Genomic DNA, 20672 nt, shown 5'->3' with positions numbered 1-20672 from the left:
GGAGTTCGACAAAGTTGAGGAATGTCATATATTTCCATAAATTTACAATTATTACTACATACAAAGAGATCATCATTTACATTGATTTGTGGGCTGAGACACCCACAGAAGTGGGACAAATAACGTTTCTCCAAGCAGAGTAAACATGGAATAGCGATGTTGTTTTTATTGATCTACAATTAATTACATTGGATGGTAAGCGAAGAGGGCCATTCTCCATGCATACTTCTTTCATGGCTAACTGCAGGTGAGCAGAAACATAGCAGAACAAAGTAAAACAGGTAAAACGTTTCTATTGGAATCTATGTAAAAAAAAACCGAAGACAACCCTATTCCCTACCACATATTTTAATCATTTATGACTCGTAAATGTGGTTCTATGGATTTAAAATATACTTAAAAAACAAAACCAAAAAAAACACGTTAACATAAGAACATTGGGTTTAGTTGCGTCGAGTGAAAAACAGTTTGAGGCACTGGTAGAAAAAGACAGAAGAGGCCAGAATCCAATATACAGTGTCTTCCCTCGCATTCACATCGGTGACAGACATTACAGAGACAGAATATTGGCTATGTCTCCGCACTCGGGGACAGCCAGAGATTTTGCAATTAGTACAGTTGGCTTATGGCAAGTACTAGGGAGCTTTGACTCCCAGTTCTTAACGTGAAGTTTGGAGCGCAACGGCATCGAGACACAGTAACGTGGTCTGTTGGCGCCCCCTGCTGACAGAAAATGGCGCTACGGTTAAAAGTCATGGGATGAGTGAGGTTAGATGGTTGCCAGAGGAAGCCTAAGCATAGAGGGAGAGGACAGGCCTACGGCAGGTAAATGTAGATAGCGTACAGCCTCAGGTCAGAGAATAATAAAAAGAACAACGAGAGAGAGAGAGGGGGATAGGTTATAAGGTATCGATGGCAAAGTGGCTGATCTAACAAAGCTAGGAAAGTGTCTTTAGTCCACAGGTGCAAGTTTGTATTCTTTACCGCGGGTGAAGGGGAGAGAGCATCCTCCGAGTGCGCGGCGCGTTCACAGATCATTTGGGTTGACGATGGTGAAGTCAGAGTCTTTGCTGTTGGTGGAGCCCTCGTCTGGGCTGGAGGAGCCAGAGGTGACCACGCAGGCGATCAGGGGGTCCTGGAAGCCCCCGGCCAAGCCCTCGGGCTCCAGACGCACCGAGCCCCGCCCCCTCCTGACGGGAGGCGTGGATCCGCCTCCTCCTTCGCCGATGTCCCCCCCCCGGGCGCTACCCCCGACCGGCGCCGGCAGTTCTCCCTCCTGGGACACCAGGATGTAGTCGTCAAAGTGCTTCCCCTCTGGAGCTGCTGGTGGCGCCACCTGGTGGGGGGGTATGGTAATGCTCTTTAAAAAAGGTTTGGTTTGATCGATTTGAGTTCATTGATCATTGATTATAGGAGGAGGCAGAGTGCTGGTAGAGACCTTTTAGAGCTATTCTAGTCAGTATGTGTACACATTTCTCCCAAATTAGTTTTTTTTCTATATTGGAAGCCCCTTTTCAGAAAACACTCAATGATGAGGTATCTTCCTAGCCTGGCTCCGCCAGCCTAAGTACTTCCGCTCAATTTGAATTTCCCTTCAGTACTAGGTCTGGACCTGCTGTATGTAATTTGGTTTTCTGGCGCCGCCACAGCGGCGCCCAATCAGCGAACAGAGGGGGTGTCTGAGAACAATGACGATAAAGTCGTGCGCCAGTTTGAGTTGTTGTTGTAGGTCGGTAGTTGATTTACAATGTGCAATTTTTCCCTGATAAATTAAATTCGACGAACAAAACCTGCAGCCGTAGTTGACGGACATTTCGTGCAGACGCTCAAGGTGTTTGGTTTGTGTACAACCTGCGCGTGATTCCCGGCGCATGACATACGTCACAACCAAACGTTAGCGATTGGTTATGGCAGGTCCAGAGTGGCACTGGGCAGATCCAATCATTTTAAACTTCAACAAACACCCGCCTTCAAGTGAGTTAACGTTTGTCAATTGATTAGGTCCAGACTCTCTGTACAAATGAAATGAAATGAAGTACGAGAGTCTGGTAGAACCAGGCTAGTATCTTCCCAGAAAACGTTGAGAATGTGCTTCTCAACGTTTGAGAAGCACGTTGAGAAGCTTCTCAATGTGAACACGTTGAGAAGCTTCTTAACGTTTGAGAAGCACGTTGAGAAGCTTCTTAACGTTTTAGAAGCACGTTGAGAAGCTTCTCAATGTGAACACGTTGAGAAGCTTCTTAACGTTTGAGAAGCACGTTGAGAAGCTTCTCAACGTGAACATGTAGTCGCCTTATCGACTTCTCATTACACTGCGACACCTAATCAACCTCAATTTAAAATGTCCTTCAGCGTAGGAAGGGAGTATAGCAGAGGGTCCTTGAATTGATTAAAAAAATAATTAATTGAAAGTGGCTCTCACTCTTTTTAAGTGAAGAAAAAACCTATAAAAAATATTTCTGGTCTGTGAAAGTCTCTAGTTTCAGGGAAACGCATCAGGCTGGTCAATGAGCGACAGTAAATCCCCATAAATGTTCTCCTGTGCCCATCTGTTACTCTTATAGATCAAATTAACCATAAGGAATTTTGCCATTAATCCATAAGTAATTAGTGAAAAACAAATCTCCATATATCTATGCAAAAACACAGCGTGGTTTGTGGTACAATTCTGACCCGTCTAACCTGTTTTTCTTGTGGCGTGTGGACCTGTGGATCCTTCACCTCCTCCTTCTCTTCCTCCTCCTCTTCTTCTTCGTCTTCCACGCTCAGGCTGCGGTCGCGCTCCGACTCGCGGCCCGGTAGACTGCTGGTGGGTGGTCGTTCGCCGGTGGCGGTGGCAGCAGAGGCAGCGGCGGCGGCGGCGGCGGCGGCGTTGGAGGCGATGGTGTAGTGGTCGTCAGCGATGGAGATCTCCTCATTCTCCTCAGCCTCCAGCTGGCTCTGGTTGAAGCGCAGCGCCCCCTTGAGGATGTCTTTGATCTGGACGGGTTGAGGCGAAAGATGCAAATGTGTTCAAAGGAATACTTCTTGTGTTGCTGGAGCCAAGGAAATTGACAACTCTTTTATTCACCTTTCACTCGATCCGATCTGTTTGCTATTGTGACCGACCAAGTCTTGCTCAAGGAGAAGCCTCACTATGAAATCTCATTGTCATTATAATCTCGACTCTCCTTCATCCAAGTATCTGAGATAACACTAGGCTATGTTCTCTCTCCAGTGGTCACTCTCGTCTCCGATGTTCTCTTCCTGTAAAACCTAAACTCTTGCGAGACACACTCACACACCTGCTTGAGTCCAGCCAGGGACACCAGCACCTCATCTTCCTTCTCTATGTGTTCCTGTAGAATCACGTCCTGGATCTTACCTGGGAAGAGTAGACACACAGAGAACCAAGACCAAAACGTCACTCCAGCGAAGGGATCTTCTTCTTAATGTTGGCAGCTACACATTGTATCCCCAATAAGTTACCCAAAAATAATCAACAAAGCGCTCATACAAAATTCTTGTTGGCTCCTAGTACCAAGGCAAGCCCTGCTGTCGATGGCTTTGCTTTATGAGGTGGTCAGACACAGAGGAGGTTGACCTTGTGGGCGATGATGAGCCAGCTCTCTGGCTAAACGGTTTAGTGGCGGCAGTAGCTCAGACTCACAGATGTGCGTGTTCATCATCTTGGCACAGTACTTGCTCATGGCCTCCAGGTCGTTGATCTGGCCCTGTAGGAAGGACACCTGGGCCTCCAAATCTTCCTCCTGATGACACGCACACAAAGCATCTTCAGACTCTCAAGGCACAGGCTCTTGTTAACGGTCACACACAGTTCATTAACAGCGTTAGAGTCAAGAATAGAGGTGGAATATAATCAAGAATCAAGGTGGAATATAATGGAAAACGATGTAAGTAAAAGTCCAGTGATGGAGAAACATGGAGATAGAGCGACATGAAAGACATTGAGAGAGCAACATGATAAGAGAGACATTGAGATGGAGCAACAATATAGAGACATTCAGAGAGACACATTCAGAGAGCAACAAGAAAGACATTGAGAGAGAGACATGATAGAGACATTAAGATAGAGCCACTTGATCGGGAGACATAGAATTGAGCGACAGGATAGAGACATGGAGATAGAGAGACATTCAGAGAACGACATGATAGAGACATTGAGAGAGCGACACTAGAGACATTGAGAGAGCGACACTAGAGACATTGAGAGAGCGACACTAGAGACATTGAGAGAGCGACACTAGAGACATTGAGAGAGCGACACTAGAGACATTGAGAGAGCGACACTAGAGACATTGAGAGAACGACACTAGAGACATTGAGAGAGCGACACTAGAGACATTGAGAGAGCGACACTAGAGACATTGAGAGAGCGACACTAGAGACATTGAGAGAGCGACACTAGAGACATTGAGAGAGCGACACTAGAGACATTGAGAGAGCGACACTAGAGACATTGAGAGAGCGACACTAGAGACATTGAGAGAGCGACACTAGAGACATTGAGAGAGCGACACTAGACATTGAGAGAGCGACACTAGAGACATTGAGAGAGCGACACTAGAGACATTGAGAGAGCGACACTAGAGACATTGAGAGAGCGACACTAGAGACATTGAGAGAGCGACACTAGAGACATTGAGAGAGCGACACTAGAGACATTGAGAGAGCGACACTAGAGACATTGAGAGAGCGACACTAGAGACATTGAGAGAGCGACACTAGAGACATTGCGATAGAGCGACATTATAGAGACATTGAGATAGAGAGCGACACTATAGAGACATTGAGGTAGAGACATTATAGAGACATGGGGATAGAGCAACATGATAAGAGTCATTGAGGCAGAGCGACCAGCGGGCCACTCACGTTGTCCTTCTTGCCCATGCTCTTGCTGTGGGAGCGCGAGCGCGTGATGTTGAAGAAGGACTCCTTCCTGCTGGCGGAGAGCGGCGGGGAGGCGGCGCTGGCGTCGCTCCCCCTGGAGGGCGGGAGGGGAGGGGAGGCCGTGCTGTGACCCCGCCCCCCGATGCCCAGGCTCTCCACGCTGGGGGAGGAGCTCACCGCCCTGGACCGTTGCCCTGGAGACGAGGGGAGGCGGAGGTACAGATCAAGCGTTTGCCTGAAGTGGTGCAAAAAAAATAGGTTTGTGTTGTTTTTGTTACGACGACGCTTCACCTATGAAAATGCGCCCCCCCCCCCCCCCCACCCAAATAAATAAAAGGAGAGGTTTGAATGCAGGTAGGATAATGTCAGTTTGCAAACAGAACTAAAATCGGCGCGGACGGCCATGATCAAATATTGGACAATAACACGAAAAAAACGATGACAGCATGAAGCAAGCCAATGGAGACACATTTTAAATTGTGTAAAAATTTTATTTTGAATGATGCTGCAACTTAAAAGCTATGAAGAATACTTTAATAAACTTCTATGGTCGTAAAACTGTCCCAAGGAAATCCTTGTATCAATGCCTTCAGTTTCCTCATGTCCCACACTGCCCTCTGCTGGGCAGTACCAAGAACTACACATAGTGATCAGTCTTAGCTGAAGGCAATCACACGCGGTCCATGAACCAACGGATTTTGGCCTGTACTGTATGGGCAAATGTCAAAGTCAGAGTGTGCGTGCAGGGCGGCGTTCATGCGGAGACAAGAATTGACAACATGGATAGGTTTATAGGAATGTATATACACACACAGTTGCCGTGGCAGCATTTACCTTGTGTGTCATTGTAATTCTGAACTGGGAGAGTTTCCTGTGACGTGTCGCCTGAAACTACATCTAACACATTGGAGAGTCAGGTCCAATGTCTCTCACACACACACACACACACACACACTATCTTCAGATACTCATGGCACATGCTCTTGTTAACTTTCACATGCGGTTAAAGCAAGTCTATCAAATCAGGGAAGTGAGCCATTGAGCACAGCTGGCCATCTCCCTGAAAAGGCCAGTTCATGTGTGTGCACCAGTGAACCACTTAACACACACTTTGCAAAACGATGATGATCAGGTTAATCGTGGATATTATTAAGTGGAAGGAATGCTCGTTCATGTTTCGGGTGTCCATTTCGGCTAAAAGCTAAATTCATGCTTGCTGCACGGAAAACGTTGTGGGCTTTCCTTTTGAGATGAAATGATGTTTGCTTCAATAGGTTTTTATTCTCGCAAATTCTTATTTTGTTTGATTCTATTGAAATAAAAAATGATTCCATACACTCCCCAACGAAATATAAAAAAATATTTATATCAAAACAATATATATGAAAAATATCAGAAAATATCAAAACCATCCCAATCTATAATGTTTGAGACGAGGCCGTCTGCGTTAGAGTCGGTTCTCGTCCCCCCCCCCCCCCCCACCCACCTTTGCTGAGGTGCGCGGGCATGCTCTCTGACTTGAGCAGGCGCGGGTGCTGCTCTGGGCCCTGGCTGTTGAGCGTCTCCAGCAGGGGGCGGGGCGGAGGCGGCTGCATGGGCCCCGGGGTGGAGAAGGAGGAGGAGGAGGAGGAGGAGGAGGAGGAGACGGGAGGCGCGGCGGCGGCGGTGAAGGAGGAGGAGTGCACCTCGGTGTTGATGGGCGAGAAGACGGCCGGGCTGCCCTGGACGGCCGGGGAGATGAGCTTCCTGCCAAAGTTGAGCAGGCTGCTGGACACCTTGTTGATGTTGAGGGGGGGCGCTTTGGCACTGCCGGGGGCGCTAGGGAGGAGGGGGGGGGGGGTTTTAGTTGTTTTTCGTAGAAATTGTTTTAACATTGTTTTTATATTTGCAAAAATTAAACTAAATGAATGTTGCTTGGTGACGACTACGGGTAAACTGTGGACAACCACATTTGAAAGGCAGAACTTCGTTTGCTGAGAGTCAAACACCGTGACCGCTAGACCTTGTCAAAATGTGTGAGTGTGTGTCTCTCCCTACCGGGTCTTGTCGACCAGGTCCGCTCCCCTCGTCTTGTAGTAGTCCAGGTTCTGTTGGAACTGATAGTTGAAGGGCCGCGGATTGTTCTACAGAGAACAAGAGGATTTAAGCACAGACAATTTATTGTAAAGCGGCCCATCAATTAAATAGGATATCCACTCTAATTATTTAGCAGAGTCATGTAGTCATCTGCAGGGAAGAGTTTGCATTTGTGAACAATATAATAGAAAACTGAGTATGCATGAAGCCACATGATGTGATGGTATGCATGCGTGTGTTTTTTTTATGCAACAGTGACCCCGGTCAACGACATTAACTCTGATTCAGTGGTCCTCCCTGAGGTGTGACAGGGATAAGAAGCTGTGTGACAGGTTGATTGCTGGAGTTCAGTAAGGACTTGGTGAGGGAGAGAGGTGGTGTTTGGTTGTTGTCGTTTGTGTGGTTCAATGACCGTAGAGAAGAAATAGAAGATGGCTTGTGCCATATGTGAGCTGAACGGTCACTGACATCTTACAGACGAAAGACGCTTAAATACGAAAAAGAGACTCGGTCACAGAAAAACCACAAGGTCATAGGTTGTTGGACACTTTCAGTGCTAAAACGTCACTATATTATGGTTTTGCATGTGCCAGCGAAAATGCTTGACAGTCAAGGGTAAGTTTGATAGTTTACAGGGGAAGAAGGAAAGAAAGAGGGACAGCTTAAGAGATAATGGAAAAAATAAAGAAAGAGGAAGGAAGTGACATTTCACAAAGGGTTGGCGTGTTTGGTTACCTTGGGATCTCGGAGGAACAGGGCCTTGTGGAGCAGTGAATGGATGTCTCCGATGGGAGGGTAGTGCATAAGAAGGCCCAGGCAGGTCTGGAAGTTGCTAGCAATCACTGAGATAGAGAGACAGAAACAACGCACCGAAATCAAGTCCCATAGTGCATGTAAATCTGGATCTGAAATAGGATACACTTCCTGTATTAGCTGGTTCAATTGACACTTGATACTGCCAAGAACAAAAGGGGAAACCTTTGAGGAAGTCAAACTAACAATATAAAATCAAACAGCCTTACGTGATTAAGCCATAATGTAATATTCGCATTAGGCAATGATGAAAACTAATTTCCCTTCTGTACTTGCTTATAATGCACATCAAATACTTTTACTTGAGTTGAATATATACGTGGATTAATTTTTTAATCCAGTTAAAATTGATGATGATTTGTCCCGAGTGAACCGCTCAGAATGTCAACCCATTTTCGGGCCATGAAGGGAGGGCTAAAGAGGGCGCCTCCCGGTACGTACGCGCGTCTCGGATGTAGAGCAGCATGGCCACGAAGATGTAGTCCACCAGGTCCAGGGTGATGCTGTCTGCGAACAGAGCGTCCCACACCACCAGCAGGTCCTGCAGGGGGAACTCCCGGCCGAAGAGCAGACGCACCCACCGGCTACACACACACACACACACACACACACACACACACACACACACACACACACACACACACACACACACACACACACACACACACACACACACACACACACACACACACACACACACACACACACACCATTAGAAACCCTATCTGAACACACCCGCACTTTGGAGATATATAGTTCAGTATAAACACACAAATTTCTTAAAAAAAAAAAGTTATGTTTTTATCCCCTTTTAATTCTTATTACTGCCCCGTACTTTGGCTGGGACAGCGAAATTACCATCAAGGGTAGTATAAAGTACATCTGGTCTTTTATTTTAGCAAGGTTATGTGCTTTAATACAATCTCATTGGGGATTGACAATCTAAAAGGCATTTTTTTTGTATAGAACATTCAAAATAAATAATACATGCACAAACACACACACGCACAGATACACACACAGACTCACATGCCATAGATCTGGGGGGCAATCTCCAGCCGGTTGACGTGCATGTGCAGCTCCACATCGTGCTTCTTCACAAGCTGGTCCTGGATACGGTTGACTTTGGTCACTATGGCAACAGAGGGGCCGGTGTCCTGAGGCCGGGCAAACGGGATGGTGGTCAGCATCTCTTCCTTCCCCTGTAAACCACGAACAATCAATTATGCACAATATGTACACAAATCGACTCATATTTACTTTGAAGCTACACAAAATAAAAAACCAGGCGAGTGTATTGCAGCTGCTATATGCATTCATTAATTATAACCATTTTGTAGAAGGCAATATCATTATGACTGATCTAACCTTCCATACAGTAATGGTGAAGAAGGTGACGTTACAGCATGCAGCCTTAAATAGCGTTAGTATGCCGCCAGCAGGGCTGATAGGAAGTGAAATTATCTGTGGCTGAAATGATCAAATACATTCAAAGACACCATAGAGAATTGCCTTTCTTGACAATAAAAGGAGCAGAACTCGCACACCATGTAGCCGATGCAACAATACGTTTTTATTGCATAACGTTTGCATAAACGTTTTCAGTCCCATTCAGACCATCCTCAGTGCAAACATACAAAGGTAAAAGACTTCCTTATATAGACCACGCCTAGTTGGTGGCAGACATGTCGATCAAAAGGTCAGGTAGGTTGACGTGTTGACTAGACATTTTAAAAAAGGCACCCCTCACCTATTTTCACTCGTCTAGACAACATACATGGCCGAGCTCAGGCCGAGCTGAATTCAGGCACCACGTCTGAACTCTATCAGGCCTGCGCCTGTGCAATGCTCCCTCATCATGCAGTGCGTTGGGTACACGACGTGAAGGGTTCCCAGATCGGTGCACAAGACTGACCTTCCTGATCTGCCTCTCAAAGCTGGAGAACCAGGGTTCCGTCGTCTCCATCAGCTGGGAAAACATGGCACTGAAAACCCACGGGCAGAGTGGGAAGGGAGGGATGGGAGAGAGAGAGAGAGAAAGATGGACAGAGGGGAGAATATACAGAGAGGGAGAAAGAGAGAGTAGGATGGGTGGGGGTAAAGAAGGAAGGAGAGGACGACGGCAGAAGGGAGGGAAGGAAGAGAAGGCAGTTTGGGAGAGTAGGAAGGAAGGAGGAAAAGAAAGAGGGAGGACGAAATCCAAGGAGAGAAAACACGATCAGAGCCAGAAATTTAATCAAACGAATGTTCTTTTGGGTTTTTTATAGACTAATTTGATTTCTCAATATGAGCGGGCGCGTTATGTTGGCGCGTTGGGCGCTTGACATCCACAGCACTACTCACTAGGAGTCGTGCTCGTGGTAGTTAGGGTCCAGCAGAGTCATCATCTCCTCGCTGGGAACAGAAAATAACTAAATCACCATCAGGCCGACCCCATCCCCAAGGGGCACAAGTATTTTGGGCAATTTTACGACAGAGCACAGGCTGGGTGAACGGGGATATTCAGGCGAGAAGGGGGAGAAACAAAGCACTTTGGGCTGGGGAGAGGGGGCTGCGTGGATGAGAGATCCCTACCTGGGGTTGGCCGTCTCACTGGCATGCTGGAAAGCCTGGTGGTCGCAGTGCAACACAAACACGATGGGAGCCAGCAACTCGTGCATGCCCTGTGGTCGAGCGATTGAGGCACACAGAGACACAGAGACACACGGAGACACAGCGAGAAAGAGACGTAGAGACAAAGGAGACAGAGAAGGTAAGTCTCTCCTCAATAGCAATGTAAACATTTGAAACATTACATGTTATTACATTTAAATTCTCTAAGCCCCTGCCAATTATTTGTTGAGAGACACAAAGAAATGCACTTAACGAGTTAACCAATCTATTCTATGACGTTGACTTCAGCAACAATTGGTTCATTTGGAAATTGACAAAACCCCATTGTTCCCGTTCCCCCCCCCCCCCCCCCCCCGAGCAATCAGCAGACGTTTAGATAACGATAAAGAGACGCCACCTGCTTGTACAGTAACTGTTCATTCTCCCTGGCGTAGCAGAAGAGGATGTCTGTAAGCTTGGTCCTCACATCCTCCTCCTGGAAATAACGCATCTCGGGGAACCTTGATCACAAACACACACACACACACACACACACACACACACACATCTGGTGACACTCAGTCACCTCGGGCGGCAAAAGGGCTGGTGTCGAGTCAATGTGTGCAGAGTGAGCCTCACGTTCTCATCACATCCTGCCGGATCATACTCCTCAGCTCCTTGTCCTGGAAGAACTTGTTCCACAGGCTCTAGACGAGGGGAACAGAGAGCGAGAGCGAGAGAGAGAGAGACGAAGTAGATGAAACATCCTGTGAGGCAGTGTTTGATATGAGCTGCATCTCACAGGAGTGCCCGGAGAAGACTGTTTCCGTTTTTGCCAGTCTTCATTGAAGGCATTATGGAAGCTTTCCTCTGAAGCGCGTTACAGTAAATACAGACACAGGCCATCAAGGAGCAGGAAGCATTTGAACAGACATGCCACTTAGGAGCAGCAATGCGCAGCAAGGTGAACGAACCCAGAACCTTTCCGCTGGGAGTCCATTGATGATTAAGTGGGCTGAGCAAAACAATAAAGCTGGCCAGAAGAAAGTGGTGCAGCACGTGATGCAGTGACATCAGCCTCAAAAAGGCTGGTATCGCCAGCTATAGATAGCGTTGCAGGGACAGAATCACTGAATGAAAAGGTCTTTGTTGGTCAACTGTTGAATATCGAGCCGGTTCACTCGACCCGATAACAATCCACAAACACTTACCCCTTCGTCTTGGGAGAGGGGGTTGTTCACTACCAGGTCCTGCTGACCCGCGGCCTTACGTGGGTTGGTGATGTGCTGAGAGAGACACACATGAGAGAGCAAACGGACAGAGAGAGGGACAATAAGAAAGGGACTCAACCGACGCACACTGTGCATACAGTAGTACGCCAGCAGTATGTTGGATTGTAAACCTTTACTCCGTCTACTGGCACTCACCTTCTCTTTGATCTTCTCATACTGGGCACGCACATCCTTGCTTCTGTTGATCCACTCCCCCTTGTCTTCAGGAAGCACCTCCAAATACAACTGAGAAGGGGAACCCCGCACAATAAGTACAAGCCGTCAAGTATCATGCCATTAAATAAAAAAGAGCTCCAGTAAGAGAGAGAGAGAGAGGGACAAAGACAGACAGACAGACACAGACATACAGACTATCCTAATGACATGATTACATTTTCAATAGTAAATCAAATATTATTTTGTCGTCTTAGTTCTCGGTTACCATCTTTGTTTGTGTCTAAATATTGCTTATTGTTTTTGTATCATTGAATTGATTTTTGTTTATTGATTTCCGATCATTTCTGATCAGATACAGACCAAGCCAAACGGAGTTGAGTGTCGGGCATCTAAAACATGGACTTTCCCCGCAGGGAGTCACAGCACAACTACTTGATGTGTCCCAGGTTTCCTCCTTGCTGGTTGGATTTAGGGGAGCGAAGGAGGAGGAGGGGCCTTGTGGCCTTGTCATTCTGAGGTGTTTAGGGTCAGGGGGGGGTGGGGGGGGTAGGTTCTCCGTCCTACCTTCCAGCACACACTGCGGAAGCGGCTGCTACGGAGACGCCCGCTGATGCCAGCCTGCCGCGTCCTGGCCAGGTAGTTACTATTGAGGAACAGGTCGTCCCACTCTCTCCTGCGCACACACACACGACACACGCATGACAAACAACACATGACACACACACACGAGGCACAAAACCACGGGCTAGAATGAAAAGCAGCCGTATTCGTTTATCTAGCTAACGCAAGTCAGGTGAAGCCAAACAAACAGTCATATTTAGGTTAATAATAATTAACTTTATTCCTGAAGCGCTTTTCATTACCAATCCCAAACTGTGGTACAGGGCTAAAACCGAAAATACAAGCAGCGTGGAAAAATGTATAAGTTGAAGCTATTTAAAACGAAAGGGCTTCCTATATAAAAAGGTCTTTAGTAGTGTGGCGCCCTTCAGTACACATGAGAAAAAGCTTAAAAACACAAATACATTGGAGAGCAGGACTCGCATGGCATTACTGGTGTCACCCACCTATACGAGAGGAAGGTCGCCTGGGACTGGGAGTAAGTACTGCTGTCCAGAGATCCCCCTGTGAGGAGACAGAAGTGTTCGTGTTCACATGCACAGAGCCGCCGTGCGGAGGTCATGCGCTTACCAGGTGACCAGGGGGGAAAAAACACTGACACACCAGGGAAAACTAAGAGGGCTTATGCTCTGAATAGAAACATGTCGCCCGGTATGAAGATCGCTCCGATCCAAAATGAGTTTTTGTCCTCTATTCTTTTCACTTCCCCAATCCTGATCAATCTGCTTTTTTCGGCTTTTCTCTTCCCGTGAGAGACGCAGCCAGGATTCTCAGGTTAAAGTAAAAGAACATCTTCCTGTCATCATCATCATCATCTGCGATAATAGGCCTAATTTGGCCTGCAGGAGAACACACTTACAATTGGGAGGGCTGTCTATCAACATTAGCTACAGGAGTGTATCGGTCTAGGGGGACCTTCAGCATGAATATTCATCAGTTCCACAACATGCCAACACAACTTCATCCCTCCCCCTCATCCCTCACCCTCTCGCTTTCTTCTCATACACTCAGAGAGCAACACGACAACATCTCTCGCCCCTCTTCACAGACACACTCGATAACACACAAAACCCATGGGAGTCATCAACTGGAGTTTATGACTCATATTTAACATGTTAAGCTCAATCTCTGCCCCTAATTTCTCTCTAGATCTGCATCGTCTTCCTCTAATTTTCCACTCATCCAGTTTCCCTCCCTCGCGCGCGCTCTCTCTCGCTCTCCCCCCCCCTCCCACTTTCTCCTGAAAGTGAAGTGTGAGGTGGAGGCCTCAATCACAGAAGAACTGAAGACAGATTCTTTGTGACTTAAAGACACAGGGGCTTGTGAACAGACACAGTAAAACCAGTGTTTAGGCAGGAGTAGACAGCGGTTGTGTTCAATTGGCTCACTTGCAAGACCAAGTGCACTATTTTGGGCTTCCCTGTTTTGTGGTGTCTGAAATTTGAGCGTTAAAATCTGGTTCCCTATATTGTGCACCTTAATACCCATAATGCAGAAGGGGCCAACTGAATCTTGATTCAATGACACGCTGAAAAAGTGTACTTCATGGTGTACTAGCCACATCAGACACAGCCAGGGATTGCAATGGACAGCGGTTTTAGAGGTGGGCTGGAGCTAGGGTTGGATCAGCATTCCACCCCCGATCCACTGTGACAGCATAAGGGAGGGACGGGGAGGGGGGTGGAGGTCTGAGGTGACGCACGGTGGTTCTGGTTGAAGTTGTGCAGTGGGTCAAAGCCCGTCTCCTGCTGCTCACTGGTCTGCAGCGGGTGGTGGGTCTCGAAGTTTGGGTGCTGCATGTCTGCGACCCAGCGGGACCTGAGAAGAGAGGGGAGGGTGTGACGAAGAGAAGATGACAATAAAAAAGGGGGCTGACATTTGCAGCCCATCATGGGGGCCGATCACACAGAGAACCGACACCCACTTGGCCGTTGGCTTTCTATGGTACAAGCACGCATGTAAAGCGCCTTTCTTGTGACCACGTTTTTCTGGCCTTTTTACACGGCGCATACAAGGTCAAATATGTGGCACTGGCCGCGCAGCATCGCCGCTCGTCCATCAGAGAGAAGAGATTACCTTCTGACAACGGCGAGAAGCTGGTTTTGACAGCGAAGGGATAGGATAGTTTATTCAAAGATAAAAGCAAATCGTCAGAGCTGGGTGTCTTGTCGGGTCCATTTTTTAATCGTTACAACAGCGTGAAACGCACAATTGCGCACGCAGCCTTGCTCCAAAGGCGCTCCCATCGTGTCGCACAAAGTGCTCTCCCAAGGCGGATTTGCAGTGTTCTCGGCTCTTGCGATACTGCTCCGTGTGATCGGCCCCTTAAGAACTAACAACCGGTCTCAGCGAGTCTTGGCTGGAATCGTAATGTACATATTTTGAACAGAGGGCAGCCCCTCCACCCACCCCCGTTTAAAAGAAAAACACTGTCATCCAGCAGCACAACACACAGCGGTCGACCGCAGTACTGACCGTCAGAGAGAGCGTTGGGATTCCCCTCAGTCGAATGATGGAATCGTTCTTATCTGCAACAACAGAGAGCATGGTAAGAAACATGAACCAGGAGAATACCGAAACCAGAGGAATAAAACACGTTAAAAATAGGATCTTTAAACAGGGATCTTCTTGTGGACGATCATGTGGTGCCAGTTGCAAGGGAATCGAAATCCACAGCAGGGGTGTTTTTAGATGGTTTTCGTGTCTTATTGAGATCTAAGAGCAATACAACAGATACAGAGTGTGTGAGGGGGAGTGCTGGATCTGAGAAGGAACCACAAGTAGCTGCAAACAAAAACAAACCACTTAAAAAGAGGTCAATATGTTTCGACAGACAAGGTGTGATTCATGGCAGGCATTAAAGACGAATAGCATCATAATGTGATGATAGGTTATTAGAGGAGTCGTTAAATAGCCTAATAAGACTTTAATTGGCTGGTGAAGGGCCCGCCAAACCTCAAAACATCTCGTCAGGTGAACCATCAGCATTTCCCTCTTCAACACCACCATAAGGAGCATCCCAAGTAGTCAACACTTTCATAAGCCAACTGAACTCCGCTATGCTCCACCGTGGGCTTAACACACAGGGTCTACCCTCGCCTTTATTAACTATGGAAATGACACAACAAAGGCATCTCTTAAACCCATTAACCATGCCAACGGAAGACGGCTCGATAAATCAGCCCGCACGCCCGCATCAAAACACGAATAATTTTATATGCATAATGCATGCGCCTGTTTTCCTCATGCAACATCTGTTCTTCCCCAAGACTAATGCCTTTCTTAAGTCACCGATTCCTTTGCTTCCCAATGCTCATAAAAAAGGATATTATTGCTGTTAGCATCTTAAACATAATCCGCAAATACAGAAAGACTCGATAAAGGGTTATTTTAAAAGCGTCATTGACAAGAAAATGGAATAAAACATCCATGATGAATTTGGTATTGTAACAGACACAAGCGGAATGATGCACGCCGTCTTGCACGTTGTCTCATCGTTGTGATTGCCAGTCAAAGACGTGCATTGGTTTGAAAGAAAGGAGATAAGTTGCTTTATGAGGCAATAGAGTAGATAAAAACAAGCCACATAAGCAAGTCATTCAAAGATTCTTAAGGCTTTCCCCTCACCCATCACAAGATCGCCTACTTCAGCTGTGTGTGTGATACATCTTGGATTGAGGTACTGAAAGCAGTGGGTATTGGTAAACAGTAACGCTTATAATAATGTCAATCTTTGTGAGTGTGTCAGTTGACGTGTGCGAACAGAAGACTGTAGCTGCATTAGCCCATCATAGGCTGCCGTTTGTCTGCTAGCGTGCATCAGCCCAACGTAGCCTGAAGCTAGTCTCCTGCTAGCCACATTAGCCCAGCATAGCCTGAAGCTAGTCTCCCGCTAACCACATTAGCCCAGCGTAGCCTGAAGCTAGTCTCCCGCTAGCCACATTAGCCCAGCGTAGCCTGAAGCTAGTCTCCCGCTAGTGTTATGTGTATAGAAGACTGTAGGCAGCGGCCTAGCTGTTTTAGCCCAGTGTGGCCTGAAGCTAGTCTCCCAGTAGCGTGCTGCTGACCTCATTAGCACTGTGCCAGAGCGTTGGTCGCCTGGAAATGTAAGAAAAAAACAAGGTAAACTTTGCAACACAATAATCAGACTCAAATTAACCACTCCATTATTTACAGCACGTCACCTGAAGAAACCTCAATAATTCAAAACATTAATATTTCACGAAATAATCAAATCAATACATAATGAAAGGCATAAATAAATCAATAGACAAATACTGCAGAGTTCTGCGCCCATCTGCTGCTAAAATGATGGATTACCATCTGCTTAGTATACCTGTATCAAAGTGTGCAGACTTACAACCAAGCGCCACGGCTCATATTTCAGACCTACGGCCTCTGATGTATTTGACTAAACTGAATTTTGTTCTTACTTCTAAATTTGTTACGTTTTCTGGTTTAAAACACACCAACAGTTGAAAATAAACCTTACCAATTCTACTCGGTTCCTCTTTGTGGGAAATGTTTGCCAAGCGAGAGCTGACTTTGTCAATGCCTCCAAGTCTGTCATATGGTGTCACAAGCAGAAACAGGTCTTCAAATTTTCCACAAAGAACCATTCCCAGCTACATTGTAAAGCTCTGGTCGTGTTTTATTTTTTATTTTCACATTTGGTTCAAGCAGGCCCAAACATATCATAGGCACCCTGAGGCCTAAAAAATTTTTTTGTTTGGTTCCGGTTTCCGACCGACCCTGTCAATTTATGTGCGACCCAAATTATTTTAGGAGCTTTATAAAAAAAAAAAAAAAATTTTTTTTTTTTTTTTTTTTTTTTTTTTTGATGCAAACTATAATTACGTTTTGGTACAGCACCTCTTCATTCTGTACAAGGATGAGCGAATTTTCTCGTTTTTAAATGAAAACAACCTACCTATCATTCGCTGCCGCTGGAAAAAATAAAATAAAAAAATAAAATAAATTCCCTACCTACCCATGACCTCAACTGACCGCCAACAGGAACCAAACTTTTTTTTTTTTTAGGTCTGATCAGCTGAGAATGTGACAAACACCACCATAGTTCTATATTACAAAGTATCTTATGTTCAGGGAAACCAGAGAGAACAACCTTCAGCAAGTACATTGGACATAGCAAGCAAAGCTTCTAAATTGTTCTGTTGAGGTGAATTGATCTTTTTCTCTAATGGGTATTAAATAATGACAGTATAAGGTTTGACTCAAAAAGCCACACACATACCTAACTGTTTCCACAGTTTAGATAAATATAGGTTTAAAAATAGTGCACGCTTTCTCAAATACACTACAATTCAACCAATTCAAAGTACATTAAAACAGAAGACAATGACACTGATAGATCATAAAGAAAGGAATGTTGGATTCGGCCATATTTGCACATTCCTAGGTAGTTATGTGAGGAAGAACGCTGAAGTCAAAAGAAAAGCCCTCCTTCCAAGAAGAAACTCACATGTTTAACGTCCGCACACATTACTGCTCAGCGGCCTGCACTGTCACATGATCAGTCCCAGGAGGCTAATTCTTTGTGTAGGGGCCTCCAACTAAAGCAAGACCAACACACCATGGACAGACTATATAGCTAACTATATAGTTATATTGTTACAATAACCACCAAATCTGTTTCAAACAAATACATATTACTTGTGCTGACCACAGTACACAAAATAATCATCTGAAAGACATTGAAAGTCAATTATGATCAATACAATAAGAACACTACTAAAGTTACTCCATACGGTTTCAAACTACAGTTTATGGTCTGCAGATGCTTGCAGTCCTGTATAACTGGACTGTGGGGGGAGGAGGGGGGGGGGGGGGAATTGGATCAAAACATTATGTACTATATTTCTGTGGTCGGGTGTTGTAAAGTCAACTCTCACCATTGGACAAGGCTTTCAGTAGCATTCAGTAATGTACTAATTTACTTAAAATATCGGTTGTCAATGTACCTCGTCCGTCGTCTGTACCACACTTTGCATGAAGGCTAAACTGAAGGACGGAACATTTCCATCTGACCCAACGTTTGCATGAAATACATTTCTGGCAACATTATCTTGCATTTACATGTCAAAACAGGCGGTGTACTGTACACAAAGCGACATTGATTGAAACAGACCACGGGATTGTCGATGCCCTGTTGGATTTGGTAAGCAGACATAACGCCCGCAACTATTCTGTATCCAGACAGCCTGCCAGCAGGCCATGTGCATCGCACGACACCGTGCCAGAGACAGAAAGACAGACAATGCATGCAGCCAGTATTTTTTTAAACTGACACATGACAATGTGTCAGCCATAGTTGGCCTGAGTGAAGGGAAGATCGAAAGCTAGGCGGCGAGCTAGCGCTAGCTGTAGCTGCTCTTGCACAAGCCGTCGCGTGGGCCTAGCCACTTCCGACAGACTTCCTACCGCCAAGCGAAGCCTCAAAGTCAAACACACACAAGCCGGTAAACATACGTATGTCAACAGCGGACGAGGAGAAGACAGCCTTTCATTTCACAGTGTGTTTTGAACCTCTACCGTAAGTCCAGCTACCTGTATGAATCACGCAGGTCTCGCCATTCCGTCGTGTTGCCGTGTCTGCTGATTTGTAAACACAGGCGAGTCAGGCGGATGTGCTGAAGCACAGCTGACGGCTCACGTGACCGGGGCGTGCACTTTTTTGGGCGTGTGTGTACCAGGTTCTGCCCGCGGAGATGATAAGATCATCTTGGGTCGTTGTTGGTGTATTCCACTGTAAAATGTTGTAGGCCCGCCAGAACCGTCCTCTTAACAACCCGTTGGAAAGTAAGCGCCGAGCACAACCCGAGCTTATATAAAAATCGGTAACTTCATAAACACATTTAAACTCGTTTAGAAGCGACGCGCAAATATTTCCTACCCCTGGATTCTGCGCAACGATTTAGTTAATGAAACAAACACCAAGAGACAATAAACATTTTTGTAATAATAAAAACATTGGATGTTAATCAACACGATCTCAAGACAGTAACTGCACTCATCAGTCCCATCAAACTACGCTTATTTATAGCGCACCTCTATTAGGTTAGGTTTAAATGTTATAATTGCGAAATATAATTCACTTTGATGAAGCGAAGGTGGCAGCATTATAGCAATAACTAATCCAGAGGCAAGTTGAACTGTGAGTATGAGTGCGTGCATTCGTGACTGTGAACGTGTCCGTACGTGCGTGTATATGTGCTTGTGTGTGTGTGTGTGTGTGTGTGTGTGTGTGTGTGTGTGCGCGCCCACGCATATGTGAGCGTACGCGCAAGTGTGTGTGATGGGCTATACAAAAGCAACAATAATCATCATTACCATCAGCGGCAGCACAGGCATGACATTTTCAAGAGCACCATTATCATAATTATTTCAGCTAATATTACTGATGATGAGGCTTCCTTGGCCTTTCATTGGCCCCACCAGAGCTATCGTCATGGTAACAGATGATAGTAAAAACCAAAGCTATATTGAATTACGCTAAAAGCCATTTTGACCAAATGGGGCTTGAACACTGCACCATCTCAGGGAGAGCTGCAGTGTAAGACTATATGAGAGAGAGAGAGAGAGAGAGAGAGAGAGAGAGGGAGAGGGAGAGGGAGAGGGAGAGGGAGAGGGAGAGGGAGAGAGAGAGAGACGATTAAAGAAACAGTCAAGAGGAAGAACTATTGAAAATAATACACAAAAGCATTAAAAAGCATGTGATTGAGGAGACGCAGATGCACCGGAGACAGAGAGATGCACAACTATCATGTGACTGGAAACAATGACACAAATGCACAGACAATTCAGAGACATACTTTTTTTAGGGGGCAGAAACTATCACCATTGTACTGACACTCACTGATACAAAGATGAACTACAGACGATGGCAACAATCAGTGAGGTCTTGTATGATGCAGACATCTGTTTATCTTAACACCATCGTTTAGTTGTTTTTAATAGCTTTATTTTCCAACGATTAGTTGTCAGATCTGCTTATCCGAGGGTATATACAAAACATTACCTTCCCTCCGAAAACACCTCTTGACAAAAACAACACTTTACACTCTGCTAAACATATTCTAAATATATTTTGCAAGAGAGCGTGCTTTCTAAAATCTATTAGTAATGTCACCGGGCCACCAAGCACCTGGTGCTAATGCTTAGCCTGTGGAAAACAGGGAAAACAACAATGACATGCTGCCCTTTTCAGTTATG

The 20672-nt window shown here is 46.0% G+C and overlaps 1 protein-coding gene across 5 annotated transcripts; it reads right to left on the bottom strand.

Moving 5' to 3' along the window:
- Positions 1–140: 140 nt before the first annotated feature.
- On the bottom strand, positions 141–19125 carry tbc1d5 (TBC1 domain family, member 5). 5 transcript variants are annotated; one of them, XM_030348171.1, is made up of 23 exons: positions 19008–19125; positions 14916–14968; positions 14143–14258; positions 12887–12944; positions 12384–12492; positions 11799–11888; positions 11583–11657; positions 11011–11078; positions 10790–10892; positions 10354–10442; positions 10123–10173; positions 9695–9764; positions 8809–8981; positions 8221–8363; positions 7702–7808; positions 6928–7013; positions 6377–6708; positions 5725–5787; positions 4873–5084; positions 3650–3749; positions 3285–3364; positions 2683–2979; positions 141–1336 (listed from the first exon to the last, which is right to left on the bottom strand). In XM_030348171.1, the coding sequence occupies exons 3-23, from the start codon at positions 14237–14239 to the stop codon at positions 1028–1030; spliced, it is 2712 nt and encodes a 903-aa protein (XP_030204031.1). In that variant the 5' UTR covers positions 14240–14258; positions 14916–14968; positions 19008–19125; the 3' UTR covers positions 141–1027. The 5 variants fall into 5 exon arrangements, with proteins under 5 accessions (XP_030204031.1, XP_030204034.1, XP_030204032.1 ...); XM_030348174.1 differs by having other exon boundaries at positions 5725–5781; XM_030348172.1 differs by having other exon boundaries at positions 18993–19084.
- Between the last annotated feature and the right edge of the window lie 1547 nt (positions 19126–20672).

The sequence above is a fragment of the Gadus morhua genome, chromosome 22, assembly GCF_902167405.1.
Source record: "Gadus morhua chromosome 22, gadMor3.0, whole genome shotgun sequence".
NCBI classification, from domain to species: domain Eukaryota; kingdom Metazoa; phylum Chordata; class Actinopteri; order Gadiformes; family Gadidae; genus Gadus; species Gadus morhua.
Note: the sequence above shows the minus strand (reverse complement) of the source record. Positions and strands in the feature narration are given on the sequence as shown.